We start from the raw sequence: 20,455 nt of genomic DNA on the forward strand, positions 1-20,455 counted from the left end.
TGACTTGTATTTAGCAATTGAAAGACTCACCTGGAGGTACTTCACTTTATGAAAAGTTCTGTATAAAAAGATGAGATGACTACAGGCCCGTCTGACTTTGAACACTTCAAACACTCTCGGCCTTGGTGGTTACTTCCACCATATGCTTTTAGCCAAAATGCAAGTATTTATTCTTGCATCATTTTGGAATATGTACGTTTTTCATATCTGAATGTATACAAAATCCGTTAAACGCGTTATTAACGGCGTTAACGCAAACCCATTTTAACGGCGTCAATTTTTTTATCGCGAGATTAACGCCTAGCAAACTTTGTAGTTTTTTTCACATGCTTTTGCAACAACTAGTAACGTTATTAAAACTACAACACCACACCGGATCTAGCTAGACCAGAAACAAAACAACAGGCACGCCGCACACACTTGTTTGGGCTTGCGATGCGAACCGGCCAAAGAGTGGACGGGAAGCACAGCGCTGAGCCGCGTCTAGGACAACTGAGCGCGTCTAGCACATCGGACGCGCACTTTCTCAGTTTATGGCCAGCAATAAAAACGCTGAATGGTGCCGCCGGTGTGTGTACACTCATAGATAATAAGGCTACGTTCACACTTAGCGTCTTTTTTGACAAAAAAAAGTTAACAACGGCGTTTTTTTAGCAAAAAAAAAAAAACCGCTGCGCGTTCGGTTACAAATAGCAGCCGAGCGCGTCTTTTGTTGCTATAACAACAGCTGCAACAGTAGTGTGCCCACACAGCCTCTTTGTGATGTATGGTATGATAGAGTTGTGTACTCATTTCAAACAGCTCCTTGTGCTCCGAAACAAGGACGATTAGTTTTTCTACCGGCACCGTGTCCATTTTTCTTGTTGTTATGGAAACGACAGGTCTCGCTACTCGCTTGTCATTGGTCAGCTGTCAAAAAGGCGCTTGACGTAGGGCGTTCTTTTCAGAAAAGTTAAACTTTTTTCAACTTTGAAAGACGCTCTGAGCTGCAGAAAAAGACGCCGGCGGTGGCGTTTAAAAAAGCGCTCAGGACTTTTTTGAAAAAACGGTTTACTCCATAGGGTTCTAATGTAGAACAGACGCTGGCAGTTTGAAAAAAGACGCTAAGTGTGAACATAGCCTAATGTGTTCGAATTTTAAATACGAGCCGCTGCGCGACGCGGCGCTTCTCGTCTGAACGTTACGTTTTGAGTGGATGAATGATGAGCGCGAGACGCCGAAATGGAGGCCAATAAAGATTCTGAATGGAAAGTTTACTTTTAAAAAGTTGCCAAATGGTTCAATTGACAAGACCAAAGTGATCTGTGTGTTGTGTCGTTGTGAACTGAGCTATCATCGCAGCACGTCCAGGCTAAATACCACTTGATAGTCAAGCGCACACACACACACACACACTCAGCTGATGCGTTTCTACGGCCACTCGTCAATATTAGTAACGTTACCTCGTCAGTATTTCTTTCACACTTTTATTGATGGACAGTGTCACATTGTGTGAGAGATTATTTGCTCCAAGTGAGAATGTTAGTGTGAAATTGAACACAGTATGCCAATGTTGTTTAAAAAAACAACAACAACATTTGCACAAAGCAAGCCGATCCACTTTTCCATGTTGATAAGAGCATTAAAATGAGAAAAAAATAATGGGACAAAAAGAAATCAAGAGACATTTAGAATAGATAAAAATGTGCGATTAATCGCGAGTTAACTATGACATTAATTCGATTAATCGCGATTAAATATTTTAATCGTTTGACAGCCCTAATACAAATACATCTTTGAAAAGCTGAATTGTCACAATTCAGATCTTACTACTGTATCTACCTGACGAGATACAGCGATGGCAGCTATGGATAACCCAACAGAATGAAAGCTATTGAGTAGGTGTATGAATCACTAGTGATGTCCTTTACTCAACCCCATTTACACAGATCATCCAAACCCTCATGTTTAATAGCAGAGAGGGCAATTTCTTACAACTTACTCATTTATAATGGTGTTGTGCAGGAACAAAGAGTATCTATCTATCTATCTACAGTATCTATCTATCTATCTATCTATCTATCTATCTATCTATCTATCTATCTATCTATCTATCTATCTATCTATCTATCTATCTATCTATCTATCTATCTATCTATCTATCTATCTATCTATCTATCTATCTATCTATCTATCTATCTATCTATCTATCTATCATATTAGTGATACCTGTGAATGACTAACTGACTGTTTTTAGGGGTCACACAGCTGAATTGGCTGGATACCCTCAGATAGGCTTAAGGAACAGCAGGGGAACAAAGTGCTTGGCTTAGGCCAAGGTTGCTCAGCCATCAAGCAGAGCTGAATACAGTTGGCTCTAGCTCAGTGATTACCCACCAGCCTAGAGAGATCAATTCACTGAACTTCCCTCATACGAGCAGCTGTGAATGTCAATGGGTTCCTGTAAAAAGCCCTAGTGAAAACCTGAAGGAATTCTGGTGGGTTTGTCTTCCCGGTCCAGACTGAGGTGCAACATATAACCGTCCTTTTCAAGACACCGTGATTTAACGGACTGAGTACTTGTGATGCGAGACATTGTGAGAGAAAAGTAAGCCAAGATGATGAGGACGGTCAGTTCTGCAGGATCAGGCTGTTCTTGTTAAGATGGCCCTTGAGACCATCGCCAACCAAAGAGGTGAGTAGGTGGAGGTGAGCGGAGAACATGTGGGATTGCTGAGCTGGTTTAGAGCCTTACCTTCAATTACATTTGACATTTTTGTAGTCAGCTGACATGTCTGTAACTCTCAAAAGAGCGAATACGGATACAAGCTGGTGTTTCGATACATGAGAGGAAAATGTGGTTGGTTGGCCAAGGGTGGTAATTTCAGCAGAGTGCAAGAACAGCTTTCACCCAAGAATTGATGTCTTTATAAAGCTGTGCAGTCCTTAAGTCATTAAGTAGACGTTTCTCGTTGCTGCTCGCTTGCTTTTGAGCTTCATATTTTGGCTTTGAAAGGTTTTGCTTGTATTTTTACAGTATTAATATGTCAAAACTCAGTGCACTGCATGGAAAATGGGCTTTTTGGCCCACCCATGGAGCAGAAATCTGTGTTTATGACTTCTAAAGCGAATGTTAGATCAGCCCTTTAATGTTCTTTATCTGAGAATCCCAACATGAAAGGCTTGAGTTAGATAGAGGCTTCAGTTGAAGAGCCCACAGCTGGAGAAGAACCCAACTACTGAGAGAGGAAGCGGGATTGGATAGTGCTATGAGATCAGATGCTGAATCAAACTGGTCGTTTCACCTCTGATCAGGAGTATGGGCCACTGAAATGTCATCCCAGTCGTTGCCTCCCACTGAGTGTGAGACTGTTTACTCGGCTGTATAAACATCAACACATTCTAATGAGCTAGTTAAAAAGGATTAGTTCATTCAAAATGAAAATTAGTCCATGATTTACTCACCCTCAAGCCATCCTAGGTGTATATATGACTTTCTTCTTTCAGACGAATACAATCGGAGTTATATTAAAAATATATATACTGACTCTTCCAAGTTTTATAATGGCAGTGGATTGCAACCAACAGATTAAAGCTGAAAAACGTGCACCCATCCATCGTAAACAAACTCCTAACGGCTCCTGTGGGTTAATAAAGGCCTTCAAACAAAATTATGAGTTTGTATAAAAAAAATATTAATATTTAACACGTTACAAAGTAAAATTGTAGCTTCTGGCCTAATGATTATATGCAGTCTACTTGCCCCTAATGCGCGACTTACGAAATGTATGCCACCAGAAGTAGCGTAAAGCATCATGGCGTAGCGTAAATATCAGCAGTACGTTGCATTACTCGCATAAGTTGCTCTTTACACTTAAGTGGAATCCGTATGTTCGTTTGGCCGGAAGCTAGTTATGTTACTTTATAAAGTTTTAAATATTCATATTTTTTCTTACACAAATTCATCGTTTTGCTTCAGAAGGCCTTTATTAATCCCCTGGAGCCGTTTGGAGTTCGTTTACGATGGATGGATGGATGCACGGTTTTGAGCTTCAATCTGATGGTTGCAATCAACTGCCATTATAAAACTTGGAAGAGCCAGGATATTTTTTAATATAACTCGGATTTTGTGTGTGTGATATTATATTGCTAATATCATATACTTTTAATGTGAGGCAGTATTACATATCCTTTTACACTTTCAGTTTTGGACAATTTACTTTTGGTTATCAGTGGTTTAGGTTCCAGAAGTGTTTTTCCCGTTCATTTTCCCGTATTAAATTTCTTAATAACGAGAGATTGGAGACGAATCATTGAATCTCATGAATCATCACAAACTTGATTTGAATAAATTGAACAAATGAAGGACTTGTATGCAAGACATTTGATGCAATACACTTTGCATCCTATGAAGCATTGTGAATAATGCAATCATACAAAAATGGTTATGTATAAGACAATATGTTTGTTTATTGAACAAATATGTATATACCATGTAGAGTGTAGAGTTTAAGAAGACATAAACAGTTGCATGCTATCAGTGACTTTTCTTATTTATTTATTTTGTATTATTAAATTTGGCGTATACATGCATACATCATCACTTAAGAACCTCAGAGCTCATGGTAGGTCTGTCTGGAAAGGTTTTTATGTTATTGTTAAAAATCAATTACTCTGTAGACAAAGTTAATGAGCTTTTTACTGCCGGAACTACTGTTGCGGTCTGTTGAGGTTTCTCAGTTGTTGACACACAGCTTTAATACGTAAATTAAATGTTATTACTGTAGCAATTATCAGATCTGGGCTTTATGGTTATGTAATGTGCATATCAGTGATAAAATGTTCACTTGTGTATAAGTTCATGTTTGTATTTGAATCCTGACAAGGCTAGTCGCACAACTCCCGCAAGCGAATCCTCATTGCACGATGCAATTTGAGCTCAAAAACACTCATATTAAGATGAGAGGGGTCTGCTATTGACAGCTAACATCAAAGCAGCCCATAGCCATACGCTCTCCAAAACACTCCTGTCCTCTACAGCAACAAACACACAATACCATCAAACACTCACTGCTCTGCTTTTGAAATGCTTGACACTGCTTGTTTTGCTATTGGCATACTATAAAGAGCTTTCCCTTCTCATTGAAACCAATCTAAAATGGTGTAATGGAAAGGGAAATGAGCAGATACATGGCGCTTGAGAGATTTACTGCGTCTTTGCTTGATTCGTTTTTTCCGCGTAGAATAATCATTTGACTTTGCTATTTGTTAAGAACAAATGGTTGTTTTCCTGACCGTCCTCAATTATGCCGGCAAGCAGGGATGTTTGACAATGCTTTTGTGTGTTGGTGTATGCATTCTTTGTTAAAAAATGGTCCTGAAAGCTTTTGTATTGAGAGAGATAAAAGAACTAACTGCAAAGTTGACAAGGTTAAGTGCTCAAAGAGGAAACTTCAGTGGATTTGAAATGTATTGATTTTGGTTGAGACACACTAGCCAGTAACCCTCCTTCCACCTAACAAACAGAGCTGAGGTGAAAGCAAAACAGCTGGAGATGGAGGGGTGATTGCTCAGGTCAGATTGCTTTGTTTTAAAAAAAAAGAAACACTCAGAAGTATCATATCCGAATTTTTTGAAAAATGCATTATTTTCTTTATCAACACTTGAATGTGGGTATGTTTCATTAACAAAAGGAACATTTTGAGCAAAAAGCTGAGAATATCGTGTTTTTGTCAAAGACTACATCCAGATTGGAATCGGTACGATGATCAAAACATAGAAAGAGTAGAGCGAGTTCATCAACAACCCCAAAGCTTGCACAGTCCTAACCCCTTCCTGGGTCGACATTGCACTCTGTAACATTAGGCAATTTTGATTTATATGCATTTTATTGTTGATGATCACATTATTTTTCATATGCATCTGCTTACATATGAGATTGCTATTTTATGTTTCTTTTTTGCCTGTTTTAATCTGGCGATACTGTACTTATTCAGGAGATGCGTAATAGCACCCCCTACCTTATAACAGTGATAACACAAAGCCTTAAAATCTCGTCAATGGCAGGGAATCGCTTTCTCATAAAAGACGAGATAACTCGTAAATGCGGGGAAAGTTAAGGTAGTGTAGTTTCAAGTATTATGTGGTTAAATGTAGGGATGGCGAAAACTAAAAAAATTCTTGACCGACCACCGAGCCTCATTAGCCGGTTGAAACCGGTTAACCGATTAGTTTAAAATATGCTACGCTATTTGAAATAACAGCCATTACGAGCCGCGCCTGCAATTTCACAACTCTGTCGCATCTCTCCGCCGCTCTGCCTCCCGCTCACACACACACACACACTCACACACACACACACACACACACACACACACACACACACACACACACACACACACTCTCACACACACACACACACACACACACACACACACACACACACACACACACACACACACACACACACACACACACACACACACGGCGCCGGCGCCGCCCTTCCACTCACGTCACTTTTTTAAAATCCCCAACAGCGTGAAACATGAGTCCCGCAAACGCGGCGCCGAGGAGCTTGTATGTAATCGGCGGACAAATGGCTCCTTAGTTTCGAAATGGTTTGGGTACAAGGTGATCGCGTTGAAAATAAAGGCGTTTGTCTAGCATTAGAAGCTCATTTGAAACATTGCCGCGGCTCATTTCAGAAAATGACAGCTCCGAACCGAAGAGACGCCGCTTTAGTTTGAGGTAGTGCTAACAATAATAAAGAAAGATGATGATCATCATCACCTTATCTGTTACCACTGAAATGTATTTGTAATGTATTTTCATATTTAAGTGCTGTATCACACAAGGTTTAGTCCACTGTCTATAATAGACTAATTTAGAGATCACTTTTTTTTTTTTTAACCGACTGTCGAAAACTTTGATCGGTTCACGTTGATACGGTCAACCATCGGTCAAACGGTCATCGGTTAACATCCCTAGTTAAATGTCAAAATAACTCAAATATTTTGCACTAGAGTTGTGTGGGGTGGAGGTAAATTAAGCACGATCTGCTGTGACGTCACAATCATGATGTATTGTGGTCCATGGATCCGTCTGAAGTGTACCTATTGAGTAGACTTGCTCCCTCTGTAAAAATCGAGGGGTCGAGGATCTGTCCAAATAAACTTCCCTCGCCCCCTTGACGAGGTTGAACACACTTCAAAATGGCAGCTGGGATTCCCCACAGGGAATTGCTTAGGGAAGTTTGCAAGTGTATGTCTAAAAGTGGAGTTAAACGCCGCCTAAGTGTACCACAGAAGTCCTGAAATCGCCCCCCTGGTGACTGGATGCAGTATAGTTTTTAATCTCCGCCCTCTCCATGTAATCGAATAGGATGCGAGCCAAACTAAAAAATCCAATTACACTTCAATAATTTTTTTCCAAAGATAGTTTCTGTCATTTTTGGTAGTTCTTATCACGCAGACGTATGTTCGTGTTCATTTTTCCAGTAAGTTCCAGTAAAAAAAAAAAAAAAATAGGGTGTAACATCATTATTGACAGCTGAACTTGGGATTGAGTCTGTGGGAGTGTGTGTGGGACCTTGATACCGCAACTCCACTACCGCACAAACTTGGGCTCTGAACAATGTAATGTAATCGGCAACAACCGTTACATTTTGGCATTTTTTACAGTGGATGGAAGCCGAGACACACTGTCCATCTTTTTTTAACAGTCTGGTGTATACTAGAAGAATAGAAGTTTACACACAATTAAGCCAATCTGCTCATTAAATCAGTCAAAACTGCGTAACATTACCAAATGAAATGTCGTACAAAGAGGTAAATGACTGTGCGAGCTCTGGGGACTCTGTGATGGACTTGATCTAACATGTCTATGTTTTGATCATCATCCTGAATCCGTTCCTGACAAAGTCTTTGACAAAAATTTGATTTTCTCTGCTTTGTATTACCCATATTCATGGTGTTGATAAAAAAAGAATGAATGAAGCTAGATTCTTTGTTTGCTTGTTTGTTTAAAAGCAAAGGCTCGGTTCTTTCTTTTGAAATGTTGAATGTTTACATGTTGATACAACAAAATTGCTGGCAAAATAAATAAATAGAAACACTGGCAGGGATAGAGTTTAGCAACTGATATTCTTTTAGGTAGAATGGTGTAATGACTACGCAAGTCTACTGATTTAACTTTATTTGCTCTGTTAAATGTTGTATTCTCTTAGGGAAGTTACTGCTTACATTTCTGTCAGGACCACTATCGTCAAATATGATTGACAATTAGCATACAGTTTGGATTGGCGGTATGGTTCCGTTCTGGGCGAGAACTCCCACGCATCCATGCAGCCTAGCATGAGCAGGGAGAGCAGCAATAAACCCCCTTGGGGTAAACAGAAGAGAACCAACATGAATGTATGCAAATATATTAAATTCAAGATTTTAAAGTATAACATAATGTGAGAATTTATTCTGATTCAAGGGGAAAATGCCAAATCCTGACTGCCGAGAGGAGGAGCTGGGGATGGAGGAGGGTAATTCGCTCCTGAGAAACGCGATAGCTGCTGATAATACTGAAGGAGCTTATATATACGGTGATAGGCGTTGTATTCCTATAGGTAGATGTGGATCAGCTGAGAGTCAGTTGATGCGAGCTTGACTAACATGACCTGCCAGAACTAACGCTACGCTTGATATTTGGATTTCGTAACTGCAACATGGTGTGAACTCAGATGATTTCTGGACAATTGTCTAGTTCTCTCTAATGTTTTTACTTCCCGACAAATACAGGAAGCTTTTTAACTTTAATGCAATGTAATGAAGAGCGAAGGATGCACATTAGGTGTGTAATTGCAGTATTTTATCATTCTTATTCTGCCTCAGAGAACGATGGGAAATTATTGTTGAACAAGTTGCTGTTTTGGCCACCAGCATGAGTCTACATGCAACATCATGGATCATGTTGCAACATGTGCATATTTTAACATCTTTTCTCTCAGTGGAAAATGTAGTTCCTTTTTGCAGTTTATATTTGGATGCCTGATTTTTGCCCCTCTATATCTCCATGAAGCAACATATGGGTAGTCAACATTCAATGTGATGCAGTTTCAACAGTGTCCTGTTGGTGTGACATGTAATTCACCTGAAACATCAAAAAATATACGCTATACACTCAGTTTGTATGTGCTCATATTAATTGACTATATGTATTATGTTTGAAACATAATCTGTTTGTACTTTCATTTGTCACCCAGCAGGACCATGTAAAATTAACTAGCAAAGGAAAAAGCGATTAAAATGGCAGAAATTGAAAATGAAGAATAGTCACAGGACCTAAGGTATACAAAAAATGTACATACAGTATATTTACATTTTAACCTAGAATCTTTGTTTGAATGAGAAAAAAAAACATTTATGAAAATTACTACTACTACTACTATTCGTTCATTCATTCATGTTTTCTAGGTTAATTCTGAAATATATGGTGATGTGGCCTCAAATATATAGGGGAAAAGCAGCTCTATAATTTTGAACCTATGACTCTTAAATATAATAAAATATTCCTTTTATTAGGGCTGTGCAAAGATTAATCGCATCCAAAATAAAAGTTAGTGTTTACATAGTATATGTGTTGTGTACTGTGTATAATTATTTTGTATATAGAAATAAACACACATATATGTATATAAAAAATTATTTATAGATAACATATATTTTTTGTAATTATATATATATATATATACACACACACATACAGTAATCATGCAAATATTTACATGCATTTGTGTTTATTTATATATACAATATATTTATACACACATATATTATGTAAACACAAACTTGTATTTTGGATGCGATTAATCATTGCACAGCCCTAATTTTAATATATATATATTTTTTAACTGATATGAAATATTGTTTCATGGCCGGTTAGAAATATCTATGGCTAAATCAACAAAGTGACACTCGCCTATAATATACACCCATTTTAGCCTGCTGCCAGTGAGTATTATTTTATTTTCCCAAGTCCCTCTTTTAACTGTCTCATCTGAGATGGATGGCTTTTCTTACACCAGAAATCACAGAACACAATTTGACAAAGGGCTTGTGAGATGTAGAGAAACACACGGGCGGGAACCGGGAAGCAGATTTAGACAAGAGAGGAGGAGAAACAGAGAGACTTGAGATGATTAAGATAAGTAATTGCTTAAAGGTGGACATTTAGAATAGAAACCAACAATAAAAATACACATGAACAAGTTAAAAGGCTATAGGAAAAAACAACAAAGCTGAGAATATAATTACAGCACACGTGTTGCTTTGAGCTCTTCAATTCTGCTGTTGATGATACAACAATAACAGTGATTGGTGGGTAGTTTGACAGACAGACTGAACTCATTACAGCCGAGGTGTAAGAGCAGATCTCAGCACACAACAGTGCCACACACCGCACTGCTACCGTCCCTGGGGCCCGGAGAGAGACATGAACACGGGAGCTCATTAAGACCCTCAGTCTGGCTCCCAGTGTCTTAACCCCAGCACACATCACATTCAGAGTGTGAGAGATTGACTCTGACTGTAGTGCTCACAGCAGCTGAGGAGTGCTACAGCTGTTGATGATTATGAGGAACTGTAAGGGAAAGCCGGAAAGAAAAGAATCTGGAATGATCTGTGTTTCCCCTGGTGATTCGGTGTCTTTTTTGTCACATGCTGGACATGTGGAAGTGTGTACTGTATGTGTTTGACCACACCACATGGTCTTCAATATGTCTCAAGGCCTTTTTATACAACTCTTCGAAGCACATTCTGCAAGCACTGCAGAACATATACTGTAGCACTGCAACATATATATACTGTATATATATAGCCTATATATATATATATATTTGGTCGAGCTACAACTATTTGAAAATCTGGAATTTGAGGGTCCAAAAAAATCAAAACATTGAGAAAATCGCCTTTAAAGTTGTCCATTTATGTTCGTGATTGTGCTGCATTCACTCACAAAAATATTTGTTATATCTTTACTTAATATCCTAATGATTTTTGGCATAAAAGAAAAAACAATAATTTTGACCCATACGATATATTGTTGGCTATTGCCACAAATATATCCGTGCGACATGTGACTGGTTTTGTAATGCATATGTGTGTGTGTGTGTATATATATATATATATATATATATATATATATATATATATATATATATATATATATATATATATATATATATATATATATATATATATATACACACACACACACACGCACGCACGCACGCACACTCACACGCACGCACGCACGCACGCACACACACATATATATATTATATACAGTATATGGTACTATAGTAATATCATCCTTACTATTATATATATTAATACGAATTATATTTATATCAAAAGTCATTTATACATTCTGTAAAAGTTACGGTAAATAAACAACTAAATTTCTAAATGTTTCTATGTATTTCCTATAATGACACGTTGACTGATGCATCATCATCCTGCTCTGTAAAGATGATTTTAGTGCAACATTTATTGGGGAAAATGCTAAGAATATGTAATGAATAGATTTTTTGTCTTGAGCTTTGTGTAACATACTGTACTCTAGTATTGTTACAAGTCAATCCTTACTATTTTTCTCACACAATTGTAAAAAAATGTTTTATCCCCAACCCCCATCCCCCTTCTTAAAGAAAAAAAAAAAAAAATTAGTTTGTGAATCAGCGAAGACAACGCAACAATGTTTTATATCACATTCAATTCTGATTCAATTTATTTCACTATGGCACTATAAATTTAGCTAAGCAGATTTTGAATAGCGTTACAATATATAGTGAAAGCTTATTCCCTAAGTGTCCTGAATATGCTAATTGCCTGTATGCATCTCTCACCATACATATTTTTGAGTATTTCCTTCAAAAAACGCATAATTTCCTGCCTCACCTCCTGCTTCCTGGAAAGAGCCTCCCCCTCATGAACCTACACATGGTTTGCTGTTTTTTGGTCTACTTTAAGTTTCAAGTGGACACTTCAACTGCAATGTCCTTATTCTTTTTATTCTGTGGGTGTCCAGATTGCTTGCAGTGTAAAAAAAAAAATACACACAAAAAGTGAACTCGCTTGAAAGACATTAAGATATCCTTCTCTGCACTGTTAAATGATCTCTTTCGATGGAAACATATGCTTTCGCGGGCAATAAAGTGACTCTTGATTCGATTATTTGCAGTTTCATCACCTGTGTTCGTGGAGGTTATCGATAGGGCATCACATTACTGATTCTGCCTCAATTCAATAAGTGGAACCGATATGTAAGAAGGTCTGTGGTCATACTGTGCTAAAGCTGTTAGCATCACAGCAATCCTCTCTTGAGTATGCACTGTACAATGCGGTGGTGAGTGTTTAAGTGAAAGAACAAGACAATATCTTCGTCTTGAACCTACACCTGCTTGCCTGAGTAGTACATAATGTATTTTTTATCTGAATGTGGCAAGAGTGGTCAGGTAGGAAAAGTTACAAAGTAACAAAGGAAACAATAATCCTATAATTATAGTTGACTACGCCACCCGGAATATACCGAGCGAGAACCCTTACAAAAAAGAAGTGTACTTCAAGTTAATTTTATGAAGTATACTTAAGTAATGTTCAAGTATATTTTAAAGTATACTTTATGTAGTAAGTATACTAATATCAATGTGTACTTGTAGTAAACTTTTAAGTGTACTATTGAAATACTGCTTGGGACTGAATTGGCCCACTTTTAGTATATAAAAGTATACGTTTAAGTGTATAACAGTAGTAAACTTTAAGTACACAACTAGATGTCTCATTGTGTCTGTACTACAAGTGAACTTATAAGTATACTATTGGTTTACTATTTTAATACAAGTAGTCATTTTTTTAGTTTATGAAAGTACACGCTGAAGTGTACTCTCAGTAAACTACTAGTTTTATTTTGGTAGTTTATACTGTTTATATAGTTTTCTTTAAGTGAACATAACATTATACGTATAGTTTACTATTTATATTACTTTTGCACTTGCAGTATACTAGTATGTTCAATAAAGATATTATTTACGGCTTGATTAGATTCATCGATGATCAAAACGCAGTTTTTTGTAGAACTCAGTGGCTCCGGTGCTGCAGCTGCCCTCAAATGTTAATCTGGAGCCAGTGAACTTAAAACTGCACATTGTAAAATCTGTATGTTAAGTCTATTATTAAAGATTTTGTCAGAATTACAGTTATTTTATCCTAAAGTTTATCCTAAAGTTAAGTTATCCTAAAATTTTCAGTCAGGGGCTACAGCGCTCCTAGTTAAAAAAAGTTAGTCTGGAGCCCTGTAATAGAAAACTTGAATAAACGTCTTTTTCATAAGGGAAATAACAGCCCCGTGCAAGGGCACGCAGGTTCGTGCCAAAGGCAGGGGGAGCATGGAGATGGGGACAAAAATATATAGCATTCAAGCACACAAATAGTGAATAAAAACAGTCAGTCAAGACAAAACTTCACAAGGTCTCAATCACAGCACAAAGACACCAAATAACATACAAATCCACAGGTACAATAATAAAAGAAAAGAAATAAAGAGGGAAAAGGCCGGCAGAGATTTCTTCCTCACACTCAATACCCACAACACACACTTGTGAAAGCAAGGCAAAATGTTAAGCACAGCACTCCATGGACACACCAGTACAGGATAACCACGACCAACTCCTCACACTTTAAATATTTATCTCTACACACAAGACAATACAAAAATGTATTATACACACAAGAAATCAAAAGTTAACTTGTACAAAGTACAGTTACACAGTTGTAATTAAAGTCCCCCTGTGGTGAAAATCAAGTTTTTGCTGTTGTTAAAAACATCTATGTGGTGTTTTTAATAGGCTTTAAACCCCTGTGGTCGGCAATCACGCCGGCGTGATCAGCTTATATTTTTTTCTTATCAGTGCAAAAGACACTCAAAATACTCTGTTGATTTTGATAAGTGGTATACGTCATTCGATCCTGTTAAGTGTCTATTTTTTGTGTATACTCACAATAAAAACAAAGTGTTGTGCTTTTTGCCAAATAAAGAAAAATGTGCAAACCATGTGTAAATTCATAAGCCAAAAAAACATTGCTGAGTATTTTCTCATCAAAACTGCGGTGAACCAAAGACTGTCACAGAAATGTGGTTTGAAATCGCTGGTGTTTCCGACGTCACAAACTACCTTGTAACCAATCATGTTAACGTGTGATCGTCAACCAGTGGATCTCTGAGCTGGTGGGAGTGAGTGGAGGCGGAGCTAATTTACATATTCATAGAACCGCGTATACTAAATGAGGTAAGGGTGTAGTTACATTCAAGCTATTTTTAGGGATGAATAAAAAATAATTTCAAGGAAACACATTTAAATATGTAATTTTGGTGAGCAGAGATGAGTTTTAAGGAATACAATTATTGATTACAGGGGGACTTTAAATAAACCCAAAAATAAATTACACTTTCACAATAATCAAAAAGAAATTAAGTTAATAATCCACTCAAAAGGAACACATACCAATCTAATCAATTCAATGACAAATTATACACAAAAATACAAGACAAAGAAACAAAACAAACACAGCCACTGGCACTGAGGAGAGGAAACAAAATGGCCAACAATGGTCAGATTACGTAAACGTAGCCTCCCAGCTAACTCACACTCAGGCCAGTGCAATGCTCTGTCAGTGACTTAACACAAATAAAACACCACAGACATACAAAAATATAACAAAAACAGACCAAGGTGAGATCTAGGCAAAATTGCTAGTTAAAACTATAACTAAACCATAAAAAAAAAAGATAAAAAAAAAACAGCAGTGCAGTCACGTCACTTGATGTACATTTGACTTCAATTAAAGTAATCGGAAACCCCTGGACGTGCAGTTAAATCTGCAGAACATGAAACTGGAAAAGTTACTCATGAAAAAGCTCATTAAAACAAACATTAAACTCCCATCATTCACACCGAGAGAGATTCACAATGCTGCAATACGCATGGTCGCTCGCTATGCAGGATTACAGCTACTTGCGTGCCCATGACTACAAACAAACAAGGTAGTAAGCCTCTCCATGTAACAGACAAAAGTCCTTTCTGGCACAGGGACTAACCTGAAAACTGGCTAACAGACAGTGCACGACGAACAGGAGGATACACCAACCGCTCCCCTCCATCGCAGTGCCGCATGTCAACACAGGGCCGATATTCCCAATATGGGCACCGATAGGTTCATGGGACGTACACAATACTGACCAACTGTAATGAACTGCAAAGACTGATAGGTTCCAGGCTTGGGTGACATCTGCCAATCATACCGGGGCTATACTTCATCTGGATACATGAACAAACACTGTGGCTCACCGAAGGAGCAGTTTTGGAGAGGAAAGAGCAGTCATGAATGTAGCTCATATACAGGTGTGAGATGTTCATAGTTTTATTTTGTTTCCTTCACTTTTGGCATCCTGCAGTGCGAAACGTATATCAAGACTGGTAAGCAATTAAGCTAATTGGCCACCGAGGCATTCATTTTTGACGTGTCATGCTAAACACCTCTTTTTTTTTGTGGAGCTGGCGTTGTCTCATCAGTTGGTTTGAACGGAAATGCAATTTCTGAATGAACGCAAAATAATGTTACTGGCCCTGTTCCAGCTCACTTACTCAAATGAAATCTTCATTGAATGCATTTAAATGGTGTATTTAAACGGGGCTGTAGTCGGTTACAGTTTTCACTTAAGCTTTTATGGATGTAATTGAATAAAAAAAAAACACTGACGGTTTAAAGGCTGAATCTGTGAGGATTTTTGATGTTTATGCCTTTGCATTTGAACACTGATGAGTCAAAACGTTATGACCACCTGCCTAATATGCTGTTGGAGGACAGGGCAACACCTTGAACTCTTCATCATGTTCCTCAAACTATTCCTAAACAATGTGTGTAGTGTGGCAGGGTGCATTATCTTGCTGAAAGAGGCCACTTCCACAAGGGAATGTCATTGTCGTGATGGGGTGTACCTTCATGGGTGTACCTGTGGTCTCCAGCAATGTTTAAGTAGGTGGCACAAATTTACGTCCACATGAATGCCCGGACACAGAGTTTAATTTTCAGAAGATCACACTCCCTCCACTGGCTTGTCATTGTCCCACAGTGCATCCTGGTACCCCAGGTAAACGGCGCACATGTACACGGCAGTCCACGTGTTCTAAAAGAAAATGGGACTAGGCGACCTTCTTCTACTTCTCCAAGTTCCAGTTCCGATGCTCGCGTGCCTATTGTAGGCACTTTCGACGGTGGACATGGGGTCATCATCATAGGCACTCTAATTGGTCTATGGCTACACAGCTCCATACACAGTAGAGTGTGATGCCCTGTGTGTTGTGAAACATTCCTTCCATAACAATCATTGAAATTTTGTGTGACTTGTGCCTTGTGACCTTCTGTTGGCTCGGACCAGACGGGATAGCCTTTGTTACACTCATGCACCTAATGAGCCTTGGGTTCCCAACACCCTGTTAGTTTGTGGTTTGTCCCTCCTTGGAGAACTGTTGGTAAATTCTTACCACCACTGGTAAATTCTCACCACTGCTGACTGGGAGCCTTGCCGTTGACCCAGGTAAAAGTAACAGTAAAGACATTTATAATGTTACAAACTATTCTATTCCTCAAATAATTGTGGAAAAGAAATGGTTTCCAGAAAACTATTAAGAAGCCCAACCATTTTCAATAAGAAATTTTACTTAAAAAATAGCACATTAAAATGATGTCTGAAGGATCATGTGACACAAAAGACTAGTTTTGCCATCACAAGAATAGATTTTTATTGTAGTTTTGATTATTATTATTTGTAATTAAAGCTATTTATTTATTCATAAGTTTGAATGGGGACAAATATTCCGTTAGAACTTAATGCATACTATACAGGCATTTAATATGTTGGGGTTAAATTTCCAGGGATAATAGCTAAGAAAACATATTGAAGATTTGGCTCATGCTGTCCATTTCACATCTACTCTGCCCAGGTCACCTTCAGTTACAAGAACATAACTTTGTGTCAAAGAGGGTGGTAAAAGGAAGGAAAAGAAGAGTTATGGATGAGAGAAAGAGGGATGAGGAAAGGAAATGGGAGGATGAATATGTCACAGAGGACGAAAAGAGTGAAAGCGGAGGCATGGAGCGGTGAGATAAGATGGAGACGGACATGATCAGAGGGGATAAGCTGGCCCGATGTGGTGGTATCTTCCACGGTCAGACCTGATTGGTGAAGATGAAAGTGGGGTCGATATTATTGAGGGCTAAAGTTCTCTATTTCACGTTTAAATACATTGATGAATGAGCCATAGGCAATTTTATTTATTACCTGCTTTTAGCTCATGGATGAATGAGTTCTGGGTTAGCTTCTTCATGCATAGTCACCTTTTCAGGGACATTTTCTGCGACAGCAAGTCCATTTTTCCATTAACCATAAGAGATGTATCACCTCAAAAGAGCCCTTTCTTGACAATTTCTGCAGTGGAAGTGATACTAGGTGACTTGTGAATGAATACGGTGATCCAATGGTCATCCAACAGCAACAATTCTATGCATGGTTAATGCTATCCGTTAACATTCCTTTTCATATGGCGATATATGATATCGACTTGGCTCCATATCACTATTTCACTATCTTTTCTTTGTGCGTTTTTCTGCAGTGGTGTTTGACGACTGCGCTGGAAATGAGGGTGTGGAGTTTGAAGTATCGAACCCTAACTTCCTAATAGACGAGAACCTGAATCTGGTTCCTAGAAAAGACGTGATTGACAGCGGAGACGTCATGTTTGTCCATGCTGTCAATGTTAATGTCGATGACATGGCACAAGTGACCATTATGGGAGCACCATCCAGATCTCCTCAGACACTCAGGGTAAGCGTTTCTATCATTTTGTATACTGTATGTGTGTGTGTGTGTGTTCTTGTAAATGGCCTGAAGTTTTCAATCATGTCATTTTTAATGGTGTTCTATGCTGGAGACATCGTATGTCTGGACACCCATGATTCTCTTATCAGAACTGGATGTCAGTCTGTGTGTCTTTACTGCCATCATATTGACAGACTCCAGCTCAGACTGGAAATTACCCATCATGTCCTGTCATTGTCTCTGTGAGGACAGCCACATATTCCATTCAGAGGAGATCAGTGTCAGAAATTAACTTTTCTTATTAAGGGGGAGAAATTTCCCCCCTGGGGCTTTTTTATGTTCATAAGGGGTTTTTGTTCCACCCATATATAAACAGCATGTTTTCTAATCAGGTTACATACTTTAGTCGAATCAATTAATTGGAATTAATTGCCAATCTGACCTGGTATATGGCTCTTTCACATGAAATACATTTTGTATTTCAGCAAGGATTATCAAACATTAAGCGTTATTAAACAATTTTACAGTACATTGTTACAAAATAATTATTTCAAATAAATGTTGTTCTTTTAAACTTTCTTTTAACTTTCTATTCAAATAATCTAGAAAAGAGTATCACAGTTTCCATAAAAAAAAGAACACAACCATTTTCACCATTGATAAAAATAAGTCTCTTGAGCACCAAATCAGCATTTCAGAATGATTTATGAAGGATCATGTGACACTTAAAACTGGAGTAATGATGCTGAAAATGTAATTTTATTATAGAAATAAGTTGTTTTAACTTGTAATGATATTTCACAATATTACTGTTTTACTGTATTTTCATAAAATAAATGCAGCCTTGAAAACAATCTTACCGAACAAAAACTGTTGAAAGTGTGTGTGTGTGTGTGTGTGTGTGTGTGTGTGTGTGTGTGTGTGTGTGTGTGTGTGTGTATTTTTTTCCAGCAAGGATACATAATTTCATTCATATTTTTAAACATGCATTTCAGCATTCTCATAGGAACATTTAGGTTTTAGGTGTATTATATTGCATATAGTGCCATCGTGAATGAAAAGCACCTAGGTCCCACCTCTTTGAGACGATAAACTGTGAATTATACTCTCAGATGAGATATAGCATGAGTGAAGTGATTGGTACGTGAGAGAGCTCGGGGAGAACAGTGGTGTGTGAAGAGGCTGAGGCGAGAAGCAGAGTCATTATAGATCATGCATCGTGTAATCACAGTCAGGCTAAGCCTTCAAAAATAAACCTTGCACCAACCCACTGGTTTGTTCCCAGCAGAAGACCGCGCATCAGGTAGCGCATGCCGAAGGGAAGCGCTTCGTTCTTATTGATGCCATATTTGACTTAATGCCCATTTTATTGGATTTTGATTATTGATAAGTGCAAGTGGAAATGGAAAAGGCCTCCGTCTTCTCCAGAGGCTGACGTGATGTAATGCTTGCTGCTGTTCAAGCACAGCAAGGGTGAAGAAGAAGGCCTTATGAGAAAAGTGAGAATTCAAGTTATAATTTAGTATTTTACAGAGGATCAATATACGAATTAATTTCCTGATTTGTTTTCCTCCCTGGCGTTTCTCTGTGTGAATAAGACGTTTTTTTCCCTTGTGGAACCACCAAATGGAGCGCAAAAAAAAAAAAAATGCTGTGAATTTGTTAGACCTTGACATTTCATTCTTTTCAATATGTAATCTATTGAAAAACTGGAGGCTTGAGGAATAAATATATTGGGTTTTCTCTTTCACAGTCATTTTTTATTTATTCAAAAGAAGAGGATGACCTAGTCACAAGGTTACAGGTTGGAAATCCGTCTTGTTCATTGCCATTACTTGTTTATTGGCCTTTCTGGTGTCTTTAGCCTTGATCGGTGGTAGTAATGTAATGTTCTTGTGTCATAGTGAGTGGTACTTTATGAGTGTTAAGTTGCTTACCCTGCTGAGAAAAGAAGAAGAAGAAGAAGAAGAATCATCTTAAACCGGACTAAGGTTTTAGCTTTTCGCTGGTTTTATAGGCGTTTAGTTACTTGCCGGCTAGTCTTTTCAATGCTTCCTATGATAATGTGGGGTTGCACAGGACTGTTGGGATGAATCACTGCAGGCATATCATCTGCAATGCAAACCCACAGGTTTCTGTCTGGCACTCTGACTCGTCTCTCCATCTGGATGAATGAGAAGTCGAAAATGAGTAATGATACACCCCAATATGGTAGTCAGCAGCAGAATGGCAGGACTGACAAGGACGTGGTGCCTCTGTCCACCCTGTGTTTTAATTAATGATGAGTTTTGATGACTACGGAAAAAACAAATCGAGGGTTTTGATCTCCTTTTAGATTTGTTTGGAAACTTTACTGGAAAGGTTAGAGCTCTTAGAGCATAATCAACCTTATTGACTCTTACCATTATGAATATTAGTATACACATTTTATATTTATTTATTTTTTCAGTGAAATGGAAACATGACCGTAAGGGTGTGAGAGGAGAAATTCAATTGGGACATAACATGGGTTCCAGCAGCTCATTTAGTGATTTAGAAGTTGCTTGCGTTGCAG

General features: G+C 38.2%; 1 protein-coding gene across 1 annotated transcript in view; it reads left to right on the plus strand.

The window, feature by feature from the left end:
- Positions 1-20,455, plus strand: part of cdh13 (cadherin 13, H-cadherin (heart)) — a 352,089-nt gene that overhangs the window by 134,777 nt on the left and 196,857 nt on the right. The window contains exon 3 of the mRNA XM_079621335.1: positions 17,696-17,907. Coding sequence (XP_079477461.1) covers positions 17,696-17,907 — 212 coding nt within the window. The remainder of the gene's footprint in view (positions 1-17,695; positions 17,908-20,455) is intronic.

This window comes from Phoxinus phoxinus (genome assembly GCF_949152265.1).
Source record: "Phoxinus phoxinus genome assembly, chromosome: 8".
Lineage (NCBI taxonomy): Eukaryota > Metazoa > Chordata > Actinopteri > Cypriniformes > Leuciscidae > Phoxinus > Phoxinus phoxinus.